General features: G+C 36.6%; 1 protein-coding gene across 1 annotated transcript in view; it reads left to right on the forward strand.

The window, feature by feature from the left end:
* Positions 1 to 8,729: 8,729 nt before the first annotated feature.
* The window catches only part of LOC100892611 (unconventional myosin-X), a 55,541-nt gene continuing 45,273 nt past the window's right edge, over positions 8,730 to 18,997 (forward strand). Inside the window, exons 1-2 of the mRNA XM_030985073.1 lie at positions 8,730 to 8,919; positions 10,835 to 10,972. Coding sequence (XP_030840933.1) covers positions 8,730 to 8,919; positions 10,835 to 10,972 — 328 coding nt within the window. The remainder of the gene's footprint in view (positions 8,920 to 10,834; positions 10,973 to 18,997) is intronic.

Raw genomic sequence — 18,997 nt, forward strand, 5'->3', positions numbered from 1 at the left:
GTGACGTGGATGATGGGCAATATTATAGCAGTGTTTGTCTTTATATCTTTTGTTTGTTGACTGTCTTGTGATTTTGAATGTGGAAGATCATGAGGACATAAGCTGAGAGCTGCAGGGACTGCATCAGTAGAGTGAGGTGACACTTGATTACTTTCTTTCTGTGATTGTCTTTTTATCGCCCATTAAGAGTTGGATTTTTTATGTTTTGTATAGATGTAAATATGAATGGAGTATGATGGAGAGTAGGCATGCAGGGGGGAGGGGGTAGAGAGAGAGGGAGGGAGGGAGAGAGAGAGAGAGAGAGAGAGAGAGAGAGAGAGAGAGAAAGAAGCAAACCTAACTCGATATACAATGTAGATACCATGCATATTTGTTTGATAAAAAGCTATGTTCGTATGGGATGCAGGGAAATTTGTTATGAAAACCGAATCCACCCATTGGATGTGCAGTTATCCTTTTTTTGTTTTCAACGAAACGCAACATCAGGGTTTTTCTCAGATTTTTCTGGTCCTATTTTATAGCACGATTGCCCATTAATTTACCCTATGGGTGGTCCTACAGACTGTTATCAATTTGAAAAGATTCATTACATTCTATTTTGATCAAAAAGACATTCCTCCATTACTATGTCTTTTCATTACAATCAACTCCAGCCCACTGAGTATACACCCCATCCATACACAACCTTCCAATGTGTCCCATTGGTCCTCTAGAACTGTTCAGTGTGTTCCGGAGGTCCAGCATAAGAGACCCTGGTACTCTTTTGTTATGGGTCTGTCATACAACCGAGTTTGCAAACATGCGACACAATGTGTCAGAGCGTTACAACCTGAGGGCTCAAACTTTGTAATCGTGGAATGTCAGCTTTATATCTCACTTCAGAGGATACTGCATATACTATGACATTCAATTTAATTCATGTGGTAGAGGATAGAAATTTGTGCTGATTCTGTATTTATAAAGCTGTTTTCAGGAGGCGCGATGGGTCAGTTTAAGAGCAGTGGTCTCGTTACCGGGTGGTCGCAGGTTCAAAACCATGCCCCATGCCCCTTGGTAAGGCATTAATCCTCAGTACCAAGTCCCTCGAGTAGGACTTAAAGCTGTCGGTCCCCTAGTTTCTTACTTACAAACATACAGGTGCTTTCATACATGTAGCAGTCAGGTAAAACAAACAAACAAACCTAACTGTTTTCTATAACTAGGGGAAGTTATATTCCTATTTGTTGACTACTCTAAAACACACAGGGGAATACTTAGATAGTGTCAGTTAGCTTTTGATATTCATTTGAAATATCGATAGAAAGATTTTTGAAACAATTATATTTGAATCTCTGATATAAAAAAGGGTTAGGAAATTTGGGAGGTTAAAATGTGTATTGTGAAACAAAAAGCTGAGTTCTGTTTGCATTTTCATCTACCGGTACACTGTATGGTAAAATATACACAAGTATCGTGTTCAGTCTTTGTCAGTGGCTCCAGGTTAAATAGAAACTCTTAAGTCATGTACATCGAAAGAAAGCTGAAAGTACACATGTAGGCTCTTGGAAGATGCTTGAAACAGCATGTATATATTTGTTTTAAGCATGTCTCGTAAGTATGTAAATATGTGTGAGCGCATTAAAAGCAGTCTGAGTAAACATTAGGAGCATGAATAATGGAACTTTTCGAGTGGGGGAGGTTGACGGTCAAATTCAAACGAGATTGTACCAATTAGGCTTCATCTTCATTAGCCCAAACAGACTCAGACTAGATATTAAAGATAGACTTGAGTTCTGGTAATGCGATTGCATTGTGAAAGAAAAGGTGTGGAATGGATCAGAAAAGTTGAACATATATCATGTAAGTAATGGTGTATAATGCAAGGTTCTGGAGTCATCAAAATCATCATAAATTTGGCAGAGTCTTGGTAAAGTTACAATCACTTACACAGAAAGATGTATATGGGACAACACACATGGTGTCGGGGCTAGTACTACCCTGATTTCCTTATCTTTCTATGCTCATTACTCAGCCAGTATACATTTTCTTCCAAAATTGTTTGGCACATGACATTTATTTGTAATCTTGAACATTCAGTGTAAGTTTCGTTAGATTATGTGAGAATTCATTTTCTTTTTTTACCAGAACTCAAGTTTATCTTTAAACTGATCAGAGCTTTTTCTGAAATTACTGGTTGTCCTATACTTTGAAGGTCCTTGTTTTCACTAGCCCAAGTTTCGCTCTCCCAATCGTGTGAGGAGTTAGCATGTGCTTTAGAGTTAAACCATTTCCTAAAGCATTGTCAATGGTGCACTATATTCGCGGCTTCTTCTCTAAATAGCAGATTATTTCATGAAAGATTTCTAGTTTGCTTTGGATAATATCAATAACTTGAGCTAATTTTCCAAGCGTTGGTGAAATAACTCATCATAGCATCTTCTTCATGAATTAGCATGATGTTGATAGAGTGAGGAGGTATCATCAGGATAATTTTCTCAGATCAGAATTTTGTAGGCTATTTTGGAACTTGGGCTAATGAGGATGAGCCTCACAAGAGAGAGATAAGTTTATCCCAAGTCACTGGATAATCAAGTGTTTGATTTGAAAGATGATGCATTTGAAAGAGTTTGTTTTCCATCATAGTCCAGATCGCAAACACAAAGCCAGATATTCCCCCCTCGTGTGTACACAACATGAGGGTATGACATATTGGAATAGAGAAGTGGAGAATAGCCATTGTTGGGAGAATATAATGATGTGAGCATTGTCATCCAATGTTCCAGTCGAAAGGTTATCATGTTTGTTCAGAAGATACAATTACTTTTGATTTTGTCAGAGAGAGAGAGAGAGACAGAGAGACAGAAAATGACTGCACTGGCATTTTAGGCTTCTGTTGTTAAAATGGGGCACTCATTTTTATTGAGTTTCATAATTCTGAAATACATATTTTCAATACCAGGAGGCTTTTAAATAAAAATTATGAAAACACAATAGGGTTCGTAAGTCTGAATATTTGTTGTATTATTCCTTTATATTAGAATGTATTCTCATGTCGAATGTTGTCTCAACAGCAATTAAATAAGTTATTTCATTTTTGCCTACAATGCCGAATTATTTTTTAAATTCAGAGCAAGAGAAGGATCAGACTTAAATTCAAATATGAAAGTTATTGTAGCCGTTTTGGTTTAAATGATTTGGTCTGACATACCTTCAAACACAGAAAAATAAAAGCAATTTTTAGCTCTTGTAAAAATGATCACAGATAATTTATGTCTGGATAGGTGAACATGAGCAGATTTGAATGTTTAGTAATGCTGTTGTTTTTGCAATAATACTTTTTAAAGGATTATACATGTGTATACCTGTAGGTATGAATGATAGTTTCATACAAATATTATTAGGCACTACATATTCTGGTGTATTGTGTTTGATATATATATATATACCACCAAAACAAAATGAAGGGCTGACAACCATCCTTTAATGATAAGTACCAACATAGTGCTCGAGGCTGCAAGCCATGGGTTTATGGGAAAAAAATGCATTTATACGGTAATTCCATTTCACTGTTTGCTATAAATGTCTCATATTCCTGATCAAACTCTGAAATGCCTGAATTTTGCATGTGCAGACCATAATGTGTTCCATTCCCATACAAATATATACAATAGTCAACCGACATGCTAAACAATGTTAAGCCTTAATGAGTTCCATTCAGTGATATTTGCACACTTTATTATTTGAGTTATACTCTATTTGGTCATGCTCTTTCTATTTGTTTTTCTGATTAGGCACTGTATTTTATCTTCGATGTAGCTTTCTGAGCGTGCAAGCAATAATACAAGAAGCAAATTTGTTTCGCTTTTGTTTGCATCTTTTATTATGAAGGGTAAATTCGGTTAGAAGAAAAGTTGCATAAATGAATAATGAAGTTAGGCAAGCCTTTCTCATATTTTTGTGATGTTTATCCATCCTGTACAACATGGTTATATTATCTTAACTCAAAGAAAGTCATGAATAACTTCAAAGTATATAATATAATGAAAGAATAAAAAATGAAAGAAGTGGATGTATTGAAAAGAGAATTGCTGTACTTAACTGCTTATATACTGTTTATGTTATTGGATACGATTCAGTATATTGCATTTTACTTTTACATTTAGGGGGAAAAGTGAATGTGCACATACTTGAAAACATGTAAAAGTTTTTTATTTATCATTTTATATACACCAGAGTATCATCTATCATGTGATTGAATTTTGTGTATTAAAATACTTTTTTGGGGAACAGTAAGTTGCATACTTCAACATTCTAAAGTGTGCATTTTATTGTCTCATATACACTAGAGTTAAATACATCCCATACGGTTCTCAGTGAAAAAGTCTTGTTTCAAAGTCACCCCTTTGTCTGCACTATTTCAGTCTCATTTTAGTCCCTTGCCATATGCATTAGCGCTGTATATTACGTTAGAAGCACTTCAATTTCATATTACGAAAAGCCCCTTTTGTGAGATGTGCCATTGAGACACAGATCTATTACATTTACCCCAACCTCACATTAGATTAGTGTTTAGAGAAGTATGTAATACATTTAACAAATGGGGTGATTTCCCTTAAGAGTGTGGGATCAATGCACTATTTCCCAGTAATTTCCAGTATTATTCATCAAATTCTCTTTACAAATATTTAACAATATTTAAGAGGGGTGGTGTACAGTGTAGTTCTAAATGCATGGATGCAACCTGGGATACAAAAGAATGACAAACATAAATGGTTTTTAGAGAGGGATTCATGTAATGATTTTGATCAAATCTAGCTGGATCTGCGGATTTGCAGGTACTCAATATTTCATGCCTGCATATTTCTGACACATACTTGGCCAATTCCCTTGATTGGCAATGTGTAAGTACATCTTGATAAATCTCGTCATCACCCAGTCGTAATTGAACAGATTCAGGACATGAAGCTGCATGTGATGGAAAAAACCAAAAGGATAGGAGAAATTGAGTATGAAAGGGGCTAAGAGGAGGAGAAATAAAGAGAGAGAGAGGGAGAGGTATAGGGAGAGAGAGAGAGAGAGAGAGAGAGAGAGATTATATAATGGCTAGAGATAGTTGGGTCTGCAAATAGAGAAGGAGAGACCAACTCAGTCATGTAATGAGAGAGAGAGAGAGAGAGAGAGAGAGAGAGAGAGAGAATTATAGAGAAATGAGAGAAAGTTCAAGAAAGGGACAAAGAATTAAGTCAATCAATGAGAGAAAAGAGATATTGGACAGGCAGAAGGGAGTGATTGATAGATAGAGATATATATATACAGAGAGTGTGAAAGAGGGAAAAGAAGAGAGAGAGAGAGAGGGAGGGAGAGAGAGAGATTGAGAGATAGAGGATTAGAGATGGCTGAAAGATTGAGAGAGGCAGAAAGAAAGAAATGTTGCCAATTTAATAGAAGTTGATAAGGGGTACCTGATGATCCATGATTTCCATCCAGTAGAGGATCGTTGAAGAGGGAGAAGGCAGCCGTGCAGGGATTTTAAATGCCCTTGTTCTGTAAATGACTGATGGATGCCGCATTTTAAGTGGCGGGGATGAAGTAGGGATGATATTAATTAACCTGCGCAGATGGAATGAGAGCTTCATTGACAGGTAGATTATTGCAGGCATACACATGTCGTTGGCAAATGGTTATTGCATTAAAATTCAAAATTGTGGTTTCATCATAGACCTAATATGCACAGAATGGTGAAACGAGGTAAATATGTAGAAAGAGACATTTTTGTTATTGCTTGAATCAATTGCCTTCAATAAATCACACCTCTTTGAAAGGATTAATACTTCAGTTTTAAATTGTGAAGGCCACTCGGTGTAGAATGGAATTCAAATCATATAAAAGATCAATTTGAAAGTAAATCTTTTGCCATGCTTTTAAGGTCACTTGAATTTTCTCCATTTTCAATTGAATGACCATAATCCTTAAATTCTGTTGAAAAAGCAATATATGTCTAGTCAATTTTAATCTATTTTTGCATTAATTTCTTTTTGTTGAGCCTCGTGTGAATTTCAATATATGACTTGAAATTGAGTGTAAACTTGTGTGAAAAGTAGTTTTTGCTGTCTTTGGGAATAAGTCCCATCAAAGAACTTAATTTAAAGATTCAGTTAATATGCCAGACAAGTTATCCGAATGTTTCTAAATACACTGTTTTCATTTACACATTCCTTAAAGCTGAATGCTGAAACACAGTAGCTGTAGTTGAACAGCTTAAATTGTCTATACATGTTCAAAGAAATACCTTAGAACCCATCTTGCCCCTTCAAACCATCACTCTTACAAATCAAAGCAAAAACCAAATTAACCCATCACGGAGGTGAAAGCATCTATAGGGCAAGAGAAGTAACAAATTGGACAAAATGAGTCCCTTATCTGATGGGAGCATAGTGACAACCTGAGCAAGTATCCTTCTATCGGCGGGCAATCTTAACTCAAGAGCTCAACTGTCAGGACTCCTCAGCGCATCCGATGAAGCAGGGATGATTCTTATCTCCATCTTAAGGTGCGGTACTGCCCGAGAAAAAAAGCCCAAAATGGGAAAGAAGTGGTAGTAAACGAGAGTTGTCTCTGGAATTTCAACTGGGAGCTGTCACCCAGGAGATGATAACCATCTATCATGAAAAAAACCTCCATCTCCGTCTTCCAAGGGATGTGCATCTCCTGCCATCACCATGACGATAGAGACTGTTGCTCAAATTAATTTGCAGGAGCTTGCCCTTAGATGCGCAGCTTGCTTAATGTCTCCTTCTCTTGTTCTCACCTCATTAAACCATGGCAATCAGTGCTTGTCGGCATTAATCAACTCGTGCATTCATAGTCTCAAGAGAGTGAGAGGCAGCCAGGATTAACCATCTTGGCTCTTTTGGGGGTGTTAGATGAGAGGCAGGGACCTTAATGCTAGTTTAAAGGGATTATGGTCTTTCAATTTAATCCAGTTTGCTGCAGAAAATGATTTTGATGTACATTCAAGTTAGATAACCATCAATATTTACACCTTATCAATGTGGATCTCTAATAGAACAATAATATACGTAGACAAGTCGACAATCAGTAGACAAGAAAATCTGAGCTAAAGTAGTAATAAACTAATAAGAGTGCTGCCAAGGATTGCAACCATTGTAACAAATTGAAAGTAATTCTTGACTTCATACATCTGAATGATGGGAACTTTTGGCAGATAGAGATTTCTTTCATAAAGGAGACATGATGGCTTAGTGGTAGAGCTGGTGCCATGTAGGCAGGTCCCAGATTCAAAATCAGGTCAATAAGCTAGTCTTTATCCTAATTTGCAAGTCCATCAGATACAAATTTAACACTTAGGTCCCCTTGTTGCTTCTTACTTAAAAAAAAAGGCCATACTTACTCCCTCAGCAGAGAGGTTAATATATCATAAATCACCGTTTCTTGGTTTGTATTTATTTCCATTTATAATTAACAAGTAAAATAAACATAACTTCATCAAATTTTTTCAAATGACAACATCAGAGTTTGAATTGTCGATCACATGTACCGTAATTAACGGTGTATTAACCGCACCTTTTTGCCGCCGAAAAAAATTCAAAGTCGGGGGTGCGGTTAATACACGAGGGCGGTTTATACAACGTTAATTACAATATATGATATATGCGGTGCCTGTTGAATGCAATCTGAGATGAATTTCATGCCATGGAGGTGCATTCCCATGCACTCAATCTTCACTATGTTTTCATCTTCAGTAGATAGCCCTCATGTAAAAATACACTGTTCTGTCTTAAGAGGAAGGCAGTGTGGATGTGCTTATTTTTTTATTGAGCACTTGTAAGGCTAATGTGGTCCTCAGTGTAAAGAAAACCTCGTTTTGGCTGAAGATGCACATTTGAGAGTGGCAAGGTAATTGTGATTTTTATCCACTAAAAATGTGCATGGAATCTGTAATCTTTACTTTAATCCACATAGTGTTTGCAGGGGTAGGTTGGTACATGTATACATTTCATCCTGTATAGGAATTAAGTTGTTGACCTGCTTTTTGAAAAGGCTACATTTGATTTTTGATATCTAATACTCTTTTTTCTGCTGTGATTATGTACTGGAAAATGTCACCGTATGTTTCAATGAAGTACAAATCTCACATTGAATAGTTCTCTGATGAAAAACAGAGCTTTATGAACTGCTTTGACCAAGATGTCATTCACTTCAAAAAATATAAATTTGAATTTCATCAGATGCATCAGCAGATAAAGGTATAAGTTACATTTGAAGTCATTACTTGAGTAATATCAAAGTAAATAATTTGACGCAATTAGAAACAGATGCCATCATTTAACATTTAATAACATGGCATGTTACCTGTAAAATTGTCTTAATTTCTGTGTCATCAATCTCACTCAGTAACTGCTAGGAATGTTTCTCCCTTTCTGTAAATTACCAATTGATTTCACAGCCACAGGCTGCATCTTTTGTAGATGGTAGAGCCGATTCGAATGTCAGGGTTATTCCTTTGATCATAGACAACGTGTTCAGATTGATTGTACCTAACGTGGTGTCGCTACCACCTGCCTCAAGCTTCACATGTATCATGGTGTTTGGAGAAGTGTTTGTATATTCTGTATGTGACTAGTTATTGGTTGATGACAAGTGAAGATGTATTTGTTTCCGATCGCTGTAATCATTATCATTATGTACACGAATATTGAGTGTAATCATTGTTAAGTCATCACCATTATATGATCGTCATCTTAAACTTCATCATCATCATCATCATATGCAACATAATCATCATAATCGTTGTCGTCATCCTTACCATCATCATTGTGGTCGTTGTCATCGCTTTCATCATCATTACCATCATCGCCATCATCATCATCGTGGTCGTTGTCATCGCTATCATCATCGTCATCATCATCATCATCATCAGTCCATCGTTATCTGGAAAGCTTTATTACCTCTGACATATTGTGACAGAGGCTTAAAAGCATATTTCTTGATGACCTCAGCAAAACTCTTTGAAATCATCAGAGGCCTCTACTACACCCCCTTATCACACAGCCTCAAATAAAGCTATTTAGCTTTTGATCATTTTGTCATTTCATTATTCCATTTTATCTGAGCCATCTTTATGTTCTCTTCCTTATCATGTAACCTCCCTCCCCAGTGGGATGGCCGCAAATCTCTTTCATGTAACTTCCTCCCCCAGTGGCATTCCGCACATCTCTTTTAGATGCGATCGCCCCATCCCCATTCAAACATCCGTTTCCTCTCCCGGCCTTCCTTCCTCTTTCCAAAGGTGTTAAGGGGCTGGCTCTAATGTTTAAGGACTCACTCCAAGCATCCATTCATTATTCTCAGTAGGACATAGAGCGAGACATGAAAGTCGGGGTAATACAACCGCAGTGATAGCAGGTGCTTTTTCAGCTGCAATGATCAAGTTCTTGGCAAGCGAGGAACCAGCGCTCATGTTGATTGACTCCCCGTGTCAAGTGGCATGGCTTAGAAGGGCTTGGGTTTCTCTCACCTGTGCCCAGGTCAAGATGGTAGTGAACAGGGCCCTCAAACGGGGACAAAATCTGACAAAAGGGGCAATACATTACCCCTCTTAACCCCCAATTGCACCCCTCTCCCAATTCTATTCTATTAACATTTCACTGCTTGAAATGAGGCTCTTGATCGATTTAAGAATTATTACATTAATGTATCAACTCACCTGCACCTAGGTCAAGATGGTGGTGAATGCCCTGGAATGGGAACAAAGGGGCAATTCATTACCCCTACTTACCCCTCATCCTACCCCTATTCTGTTAAACATGTATTTCATAGCCTGAAAGTAGGGTTCGGCCCTGGAATTGGGCCCTACCCTCATTTCACCCCACCCCTCATTCCACCCCCACACCAACATACCTTATTCACTGCATGAGTAGGACTTCTGACTTCTGAAATACATTTACATTTATGAATTTGCCGATTCAAAGTGAAGGCCATGAGTTGAAAATCAATAAATTCACTCTGCCAGATTTTTTATGTGTAAGAGGATGGACCTTGAATTTATAGAATTCCTGGAAATAGAGAGAGAGAGAGAGAGAGAGAGAGAGAGAGATCAGGAGAGAGGGAGAGAGAGAGAGAGAGAGAGAGAGAGAGCATGTTGAAAGGTGATAAATGGGTGACCATGAATTTGAATGATTATTTTTATCCAAATGCTGTCATTTATTTGTTTATTTATTTATTCATTTATTTATTGATGCATGTCCACAATTCATTGGAGTAAACATCACATGAAAAAGAATATAATATAGCAAATCATTTTCAATTTTACAATCCATTTGAATTGACTTCACATGGAAAAGAATATAACAATGTTTTTATCAAAGAGAAGTTGCAACTATTATACAGTTTAAAGAATGAACACACAAAGCTGATGAAACATAAGCATAGAGCTTGAATCGTTACAACACATATATAATATATGAATCAAACACAAGTAAGAGGATTTGCAGGCAGAAAATGCCATATTCCCTCTCTAATTTTAAATCCAATATTCCTCTTCGAGGTACATGTATAAAGTTAACCTGATTTAATATAGGTTAAACTTTCAACATCCAGTTATAATTCAGTGAATTATATCAAGGACAAGGTTTTAAAGATGTGTATTCCAAATGGATCACAAAGTCTCAAAATAAAGTTCGATTGATATTCATAATTGTAAAAATGAATTTTTTTTATTTTCAATTTCTCTGAGTGAGGTTCAAGTACTGATCGGGTTGGATCACCAAGTCTCCAAATAAATTTTGATTGATATTCATAATTGTAAAAATGCTTTCTTTCTTTCTATTTTCAGTTTCTGTGAGTGAGGTCCAAGTGCTGAAGGAGCAGCTCCGGGTCCTAAGTGCAGAGATGACCAGTCTAAGACAGGCCCTTGGGTTTCACCAAAGACCACTACCAGGCTCACATTCAAGACACGTCATCAATAACCAAGGTTTGTAGGACCGATGTCTTCAGGAGTTCTTGTGGTTCTGTCTGTAAAGAGTTAGATTTAGCTGTTTCAAACTTGATGTTGATATTTTAAGATGTGATTCTCAAAAAATGTCACTAATTACACCCTCTCTAATTGTATATGAAAAACAAATCTAATGATACAAACAAGAGAGCGAAAATGTCATTGCTGAAATTACTGAAGTGCTCACGGTGAAATGTTACTGATTACACCCTCTCTCTAATTGTATATAAAAAACAAATCTAATGATACAAACATGAGAGAGAAAATGTCATTGCTGAAATTACTGAAGTGCTCACCGTCTGACATTTCAAGAATCCATGCGTCGCAAAGCATGACTGATGTTCGAATGAAACAGGAACAATACCTTCAATTTAATTTGCTCTTCCTTTTCTATCAGCACAATAGGATAATCCAAGAGTCTCTTCCCCTACATCCTTGTATTTATCCTAGGAGACATTAATTAAAGCTGTGATAATCAAAATGCCAAGATGACAAAGAGTGAAAAAAATTGTGTCACGAGGCATCTCAATGTATTTATGTACCGGTGGCACATAGTGACTTGTTCACATATACACTTATGCCGCAGTATAAACCATGCATGCAGCAGTGTGCGGTTTTGTGTGTACTAGATGAACAAGGAGGGGGATGAGAATAGAAGATGCATGCTTTGCACCCAGGGGAGGTACTCGGCTTTGGTTTGTACGGGGGTGTGCCTCTTAAGCCTCAAAACCACTACACATTTGTAACGGTAATTTTGCGGTAAAGCCCATTTGTTCACAATTTTTAATTTTTTTTTGTGAAAAAATGGACAAAAATAGGACTCATGTTTAGGGATTTTTGTGTGAAAAAGTAACCCATCAGAGCGGCACACCCCCGTATGTCTTAATATGTGAGTCCCCCCCCCCCCCTGAGGCTTTGCAACAAAGGTCCTATGCATAGTCACTTGTCTATGTGTTTTAAGATACAAATATGTGAAGAGCAGTATGCTCAAGTATGTCCCCCGCCCCCGTCATTAATGGTTTACCAAGTTATATGTGACCAAGACATAATGTGGAGAAAAGGAAAGCACATCCACTGAGGTTGTGCATGCTGAGATGGTATACATTCATTGATTAGATTTGAAGGAATGAATGTTCATTCTCTAGCCATGCATAATGAAGTTATATTGCTATGAAGATGACAGACATCCTTGAAAATATTGTCGTAAGTGAATAAAGGATCCCAGAGATTTTCATGATTGCGATCACTCTGTAAAATGAACTTCAATGTCATGCACAAGTAGATATTCTCCAGCGATAATGAAGTTATGTTACTGCCAAGATGACAGACATCCTTGAAAATTCTGTCTTCAGAATAAGAGAAATATATGTCTCACAAAATTGAGATTTCATGATTATATATTCAGAATGTGAAATAAAGTCCATGCTCATGCATGCTCAAGTCGATGTTCTCCAGTGATAATGAAGTTATGTTGTGTATGGTACATATGTACCAAGAGAACAGACTTCCTTGAAAATCTTGTCTTCAGCTAAAAAAAAAAAAAGGTTTCCAGAAAATTGAGGTCCTTTTGATTTTCATCAGTAAATGTCAGTTCATAATCATGTATAATTGAATATCAGGGTTATCATTCAAAGAAACAAAATATAACTTTTTATCATAAAATTTGAATAATCAGTACAACAGCATCAGTACGTGTCCATTTGAATGGTGATACATATTGCTAATGAAAAGCCTGCAATGATCTATAGATGAATAATTAGGTCAGGGGTATCATAAACTTCCCACCAACAATTCTCCATTTTGGAGATGACAGTGACATTGAAAGATTTAATCTTGAAATTGAAGAAAGAAATCAGTTTATGAAATATAGTAAGTGATTTGAAATAGTATAGAAGTGAAATATGCAGGAAATGGGTGTAAATTGGAAAGATAGGATTCATGTTTGAAGTAATCCATATTCTTTTTTTGTAATATCTAGGTTAATGCCCATCTCATATGAAGTTAACAAATCTCAATAAAAGGAGATATTGCCTTGAAAGTTTGTAAGGTTTTGATTTTTCAGAAGCAAGGGTTACTACAGACTACAATACTCATGGAAATATGACATTAAATGTACATACAGTGTATAGGTAAATGACTGAAAATAAAGAGAAGTTTTGTAAGATTTTGGTCTTTCAGAAGCAAGGGTTACTAGAGACTAAAGCACTCTTTGGAATATGACATTACATAGGTAAATGACAGAAAATAAAGAGACTGATAAGTACGTATACATGATAACTGCATTTTTAGGCCCATTTCCATAGTCAAACCTGCTTTAGTGAGTAGTGAACTCCAGTATTGAAAGATTTCCAAAATATAAAATTGTTTGTTGAACGCCACTGACATCAACGTTTTGATTGGCAAAAAAGCTGCTGTATACCCCCAAAATTATGACAATAATATAAGTAATGATAATGATGTGGATAATGGTCATTATATAGTGCTTGTAGATGTCATCAATGGAGTTAAAATACCCACAGTTGACCAAGCCTCCAAAGTGTTGGATGTATACATAATAATTTCCGAATAGGTATATTTTCTGTCTCAAGTTAAATTATCCTGCACAATGGCAATGATTTAGCTGTAGGAAATTTGTTCTGTCACAACCATGAGCTGATTACAAGTTATCATATATATAATGTATTCCTTGCGTCATCAACTTCCAGATTACCACCTCACCTTTTGTAATAATTATGCTTATTTTAACCCAGCAATACTTTTTATCTTACCCTTTATTTCAGTTTCCTTACAATTTTTTATTGATCTTATTCAGTTACACCTTGACTTCTTCTCAAGTGTGAAATAGGATATCAAACTGCCGATTGTAAACATTTACCGAATGTTGTGAGCTATTCTCCGAGCGTAGTGTAAAAAATAATCACACCATGCTGTGATGTAGCATCAGAGTTTGGAAACTTGAAATTACGTTACGCAGGACCTGTTTCGTTACCATAGCAACGGCATGCTACATTAGCATTCCGTCAGAGCATTAAATTAAAAGGTCACCTTGGCAAGGTTATCGCTCCAAACTATGTTCAAATTTACCCAATGTCTGAACATTCCAGCATGTTTAAGTACCGGTAGTGGAGTCTATTCCGGGACTGGCCCATGCATGCAGCTCCTCAGATTTTACATCTTGATGTTTGATCTGGGAATCCGGAAGAAAAGAGATTAGGCACGAAGCATTAGAAAGAACCCTCGCCGCGACGGTTGGGTGTTGGCAGGAGTGTTCAAAAGTTGCAGGTGTCCTGGGCAAATCTTACAAGTTGGTACCAAATCCATTGACTGGAGTGTAATCTGTTTTCTTTTGGGGGGAAGAAGTGAAGTGAGTAATTCAACGTTGTTTTGGTTTGTACAGGTGAAGTTATGTAGCTAAAGGATTTTGAGAACTATAATGAATAATGTTGTAGGGGTTTTGGGCTGGAGCTCTTCAAGAGAAACTAAATCCCTTTTGACATAAGCAGCTTAAGAACATAATATTTTTGATTGACTGGGTTGTTTTCGATACTCTTCATAGTTTGCTTAAAGTATAAATGAACATTAGAAACTGATTTCAATTCAGGAAAAAAACAATATTACATGTCAAAAATGTAGCTTTGAAAGCTTGTTAATCTGGTAATAACACCTAGCAAAACACAAGGAGAAATAATTCATGTTTAATATCCAAACAGCTAGTCTCAGCCTTGCAAGAAGTGCAGAATATACAAAAGGAAATTTTGATTTATCACTTCGAGCCTGAATAGATCCAGGGCCCAATATTTACAAACACAATAATAAGCCTGCCCTCCCTTCTACCATTAGGCGTGTCTGCACTATCTCGAGATTGCCAAATATCCAGCTATTTTGAACTATCCCGATCGAAACTATCCAGCTATTTGCGTCTTCATTAGACCGAAGTGGCAAATTAGCTGGATAGTTGGTCGGGATAATATCCCAAGATATCTCGGTCTAGTTTGCAAAATATCCTTCTATTTCCGAACTAGCGGGATAGTTTGCGACCGTCTTCATTAGACCGAAGTACGGAGTCAATTATCCCGATCCCATCATGCACAACGATTTCCGGTTCGCACATGCGATCTATACCGCTCAGCGCTGACCTCGCAACCACTGACCTCGAGTAAACACGGAAAACCGCAAACTAGACCGAGATATCTTGGGATATTATCCCGACCAACTATCCAGCTAATTTGCTACTTCGGTCTAATGAAGACGCAAATAAGCTGGATAGTTTGCGATCGGGATAATTCAAATAGCTGGATATTTGGCAATCTCGAGATAGTGCAGACACGCCTATAGTGGCAGATTTGTATTAGATGTACTTATAATAAGTTGTAATTAAAGATCTTTGACCTGAGAATCAATACTGATTTCCCTCTTGCCAATGCATGTGCAGCTTTGCCTTTGATAAATTAACGCTCTATTCTTTGGAGGAAAAAAGGTGTAATCGACATACAATACTACTATTCTTTTTGTAATTAAATGGAGAATATACAAGTAGAAGGAAAAATCCTTTCAAGATGGCAAAGTGGGCGTGGTCTATAGAAGGAGTACCATGATCTGATCACAAGCAGGGTCTATCATAAAAGTCTATATTATAAGTATAGTCAAATTTAAGGGTATTCATGTTTTCTCAAAAAAGTAGTACGTACACCTTTCAAGCCATAAAAATGCATAGCAATTATATTTCGCCAAACTAGTTATTAAACATTTTGTAAAGAGCATGTAATTTATAGGTGATATTTATAGGGTAGATTACTAAATATCCAGTCTTGAATGATATCCACAGAAATTATGACTGAAAATAGGTACTTGGGAAATAATATATGCCTTTTACAGCGCCATTTAAGGTCAAGGTTGAGCTCCCCGTGGTCAGAAATATATTTTTGAAATCACCTTGGTGAATTAACTTTAATAATCTGAAATCACCCCAAATAGTTTCCTACCTAATCTATCACAATTTAGACACCCAGCCACAAAGAATTCCTTACTGTTAAGTTACGAAGCCTGGTAAAGTCAGACGCTTGATGAAAGGACTTAACCATTCTCAAGCAAGCCCTTTGTATGGGCGGCTACCTTATGAATGGGCCAGGCATTTCCAAAACAAATTATGAAATACCAAAGTGGTTATATTAACTGTGTCATAATTGGAAAGATTGATTTGTGATTTCTGACTTGAATGAAGGTCGACTAGCTAGCAGGAGGTTGATTTATTGTTTGAAAAAGCTGGGGTAGTCTGAGGAAAACAGACGCTCCAGTTGATGATGCCTGGTTGTAATAATAATATTCCGCTTTTATATAGCGCCCAATACATCGATACAACGATGTACCTAAGCGCTTTACAGATATATTATTACCCCGGTCATCGGATTCAGGCTTACCCGCCCACAATGTTGCACATTTCCACTCCCTGGGGACCATTCCAGCAAGTCGCCATTTTACAAGGGCACACTTGCTCATCCAACCACATGAACTTTCGCATCCTACCGGGTACCCATTTAATACCTGGGTGGAGAGTAGCAAGTGCAGGTAAATATCTTGCCAAAGGATATTATACAATAATTGTACAAAATAAATATGGTCGACTGGGACTCAGACTAGGAAGGAGTTATATGAACAGCATTGATAGACTTTTTAAGATATATTTTCATGAATTCAGTCTGTAGTTTGCAAACTGTGCTAGAACTTCATGTTGTAAAAGTATATGCGTAGCTCATCAACCAATAATGATACTTATAAAGCAAGTATTAGGTGTAGAGAGTTACCTATGAGTAAGAAAGATATCTGTTTTTTATTCTAACTTTTAGTAGATGAATATTTTGGCTATATTGATGAAAAAATACTTTTTTTCCTGATACAGAAGTCATCTTTGAGAGTGCAACTTTGGTCAATTTGAGACTATTGCACTATTCTAAAAGAGCAACACAGAACAAACGAAGCATGGCAGGCATTCTGAAATGCGGTCAATACAATCACAAGCAATTCGTTCTAATAAAGCAATTTTCGTACTTGTATGGAGACTTTGGCACCAGAACGTGAAAGGAATAGCACGTCATCTCGGCTACCAAAACAGACTGGTATTTGTATTTGTGAAGATTTCCACCCTTATTTGTGAAAGCTGGATTTATCTTAGAATCTCTGGTGTTTTTTAAGGTCATGAAGTAATGGGTTTTGCCATATTTGGTTAATTGCTGCAAGTCACATAATGCAGCAAATGAATAAGAACATATGGTCTATTCATAATTGTTCACAGTGAAGCCATTCAAAATCATAAAGTGCTTTCAGTGCTCGGATGAAATGAAATAAGTCTTTGTTAGAGCACAACTTGAAATCAACAACCACCGGAATCAGACGATGGTCAAATTTAGTCTTAAATTATTAGGATGTTATTTAGGATACTGAATCGGATGAAGCAAGATGGGTAAGTTTCATTTTGATTATGTTACGTTTCAACTGTTTAAAATGTTTGGCGTGCTGTGTTCAAGCGTTTGTTATTTCATTTGGGAATGTATGTATGGAGGAAATGAGAAAGCAGGCATATTGAATCGAGAATATATAAAGAAAAGACGACAACAGGAAGTGATAAAAAGTGGGGAAGAAAGAGAATAAGAGAGTAAAGAAAGGAGGAAGGAACGATGAGACCTAGAACGATCATAAGAATAAAAGACTGTAAAATTAATGAAGATTTAGTCGTAGAATCTGGAAAATTTAAAGATAAATGAGACCAGCAGAGGGTTTTATTAGACATTAAAATTAATGAGATTGGAGTCATTGAATCTCTAAGGATTTAGAATTGAGAAACTACACCAATTACAGTTAAAGTAAAGAAAAGATTGCAAAAATTAATGGGATTGGAGTTAGCATATCTCAAATGCTTTGAGGTTAGGGAGTGAAGGAGAAAGATTTAACGACATAATTTGATGATAAAGGGTATTCCTTTGTGGGTGAGAGTGATTAAGTTAGATTATATGAAGGGCTTTTGAAATCACCGCTCTGGGATCACACTTATGTGACAAATGACCTCAGCACACAATCAAAAGAATCCAGGTTGGAGGGGTATATACTATATGTGACTTCTTGAAGTATAATGTGGTGTGTCTTCATTCATGTAAATGTCATCCTCTATCATCTTGTGCGGTGCGTGCTTAAAGATAACCTTGAGTTCTGGTAATGCGATTACATTGTGAAAGAAAAGGTGTGGAATGGATCAGAAAAGTTGATCATATAGCATGTAAGTAATGGTGTGTAATGCAAGGTTCTGGAATCATCAAAATCATCATAAATTTGGCAGAGTCTTGGTAAAGTAACAATCACTTACACAGAAAGATGTATATGGGACAACACAAATGGTGTCGGGGGCTAGTACTACCCTGATTTCCTTATCTTTATATGCTCATTACTCAGCCAGTATACATTTTCTTCAAAAATTGTTTGGCACATGACATTTATTTGTAATCTTGAACATTCAGTGTAAGTTTCGTTAAATTCTGTGAGAATTCATTTTCTTTTTTTACCAGAACTCAAGTTTATCTTTAACCTGTTTAACAAAGAAGTAATGAAGTTTGAGATGAGAGTGATGTTGTTTTGGGACATGACTGTTATTTAGTATTTAAGATGATACTTTGGGCCTTTGGCTTTTTTGAAAAATCACCCTGTTCTGCCCATCCTCGGTCAACTACAATAAGTAGCATGCAAAGAATATATTAGGTTTGATTATATGCTATATTTTCTCATGTATGTTTTCAAATGTGTTTCTTTCTGTTATACATTTTAAAAAGCAATCAGAATATAAGCCCTCACTATATTACTGCTGCATTATATGCATGCTTGTTGACAGACATTGTATGCTAATTCAATTACATTGATATTCACAGTGTACTGGATACCTGGATACTGGATTAATTCCTGGGTGGAGAGAAACAATGTTTATAAAATGCCTTCATCCAGGGCAAGGATATAAAGCGTATA

Source organism: Strongylocentrotus purpuratus, unplaced genomic scaffold, assembly GCF_000002235.5.
Source record: "Strongylocentrotus purpuratus isolate Spur 01 unplaced genomic scaffold, Spur_5.0 spur5_scaffold_14, whole genome shotgun sequence".
Classification (NCBI taxonomy): domain Eukaryota; kingdom Metazoa; phylum Echinodermata; class Echinoidea; order Camarodonta; family Strongylocentrotidae; genus Strongylocentrotus; species Strongylocentrotus purpuratus.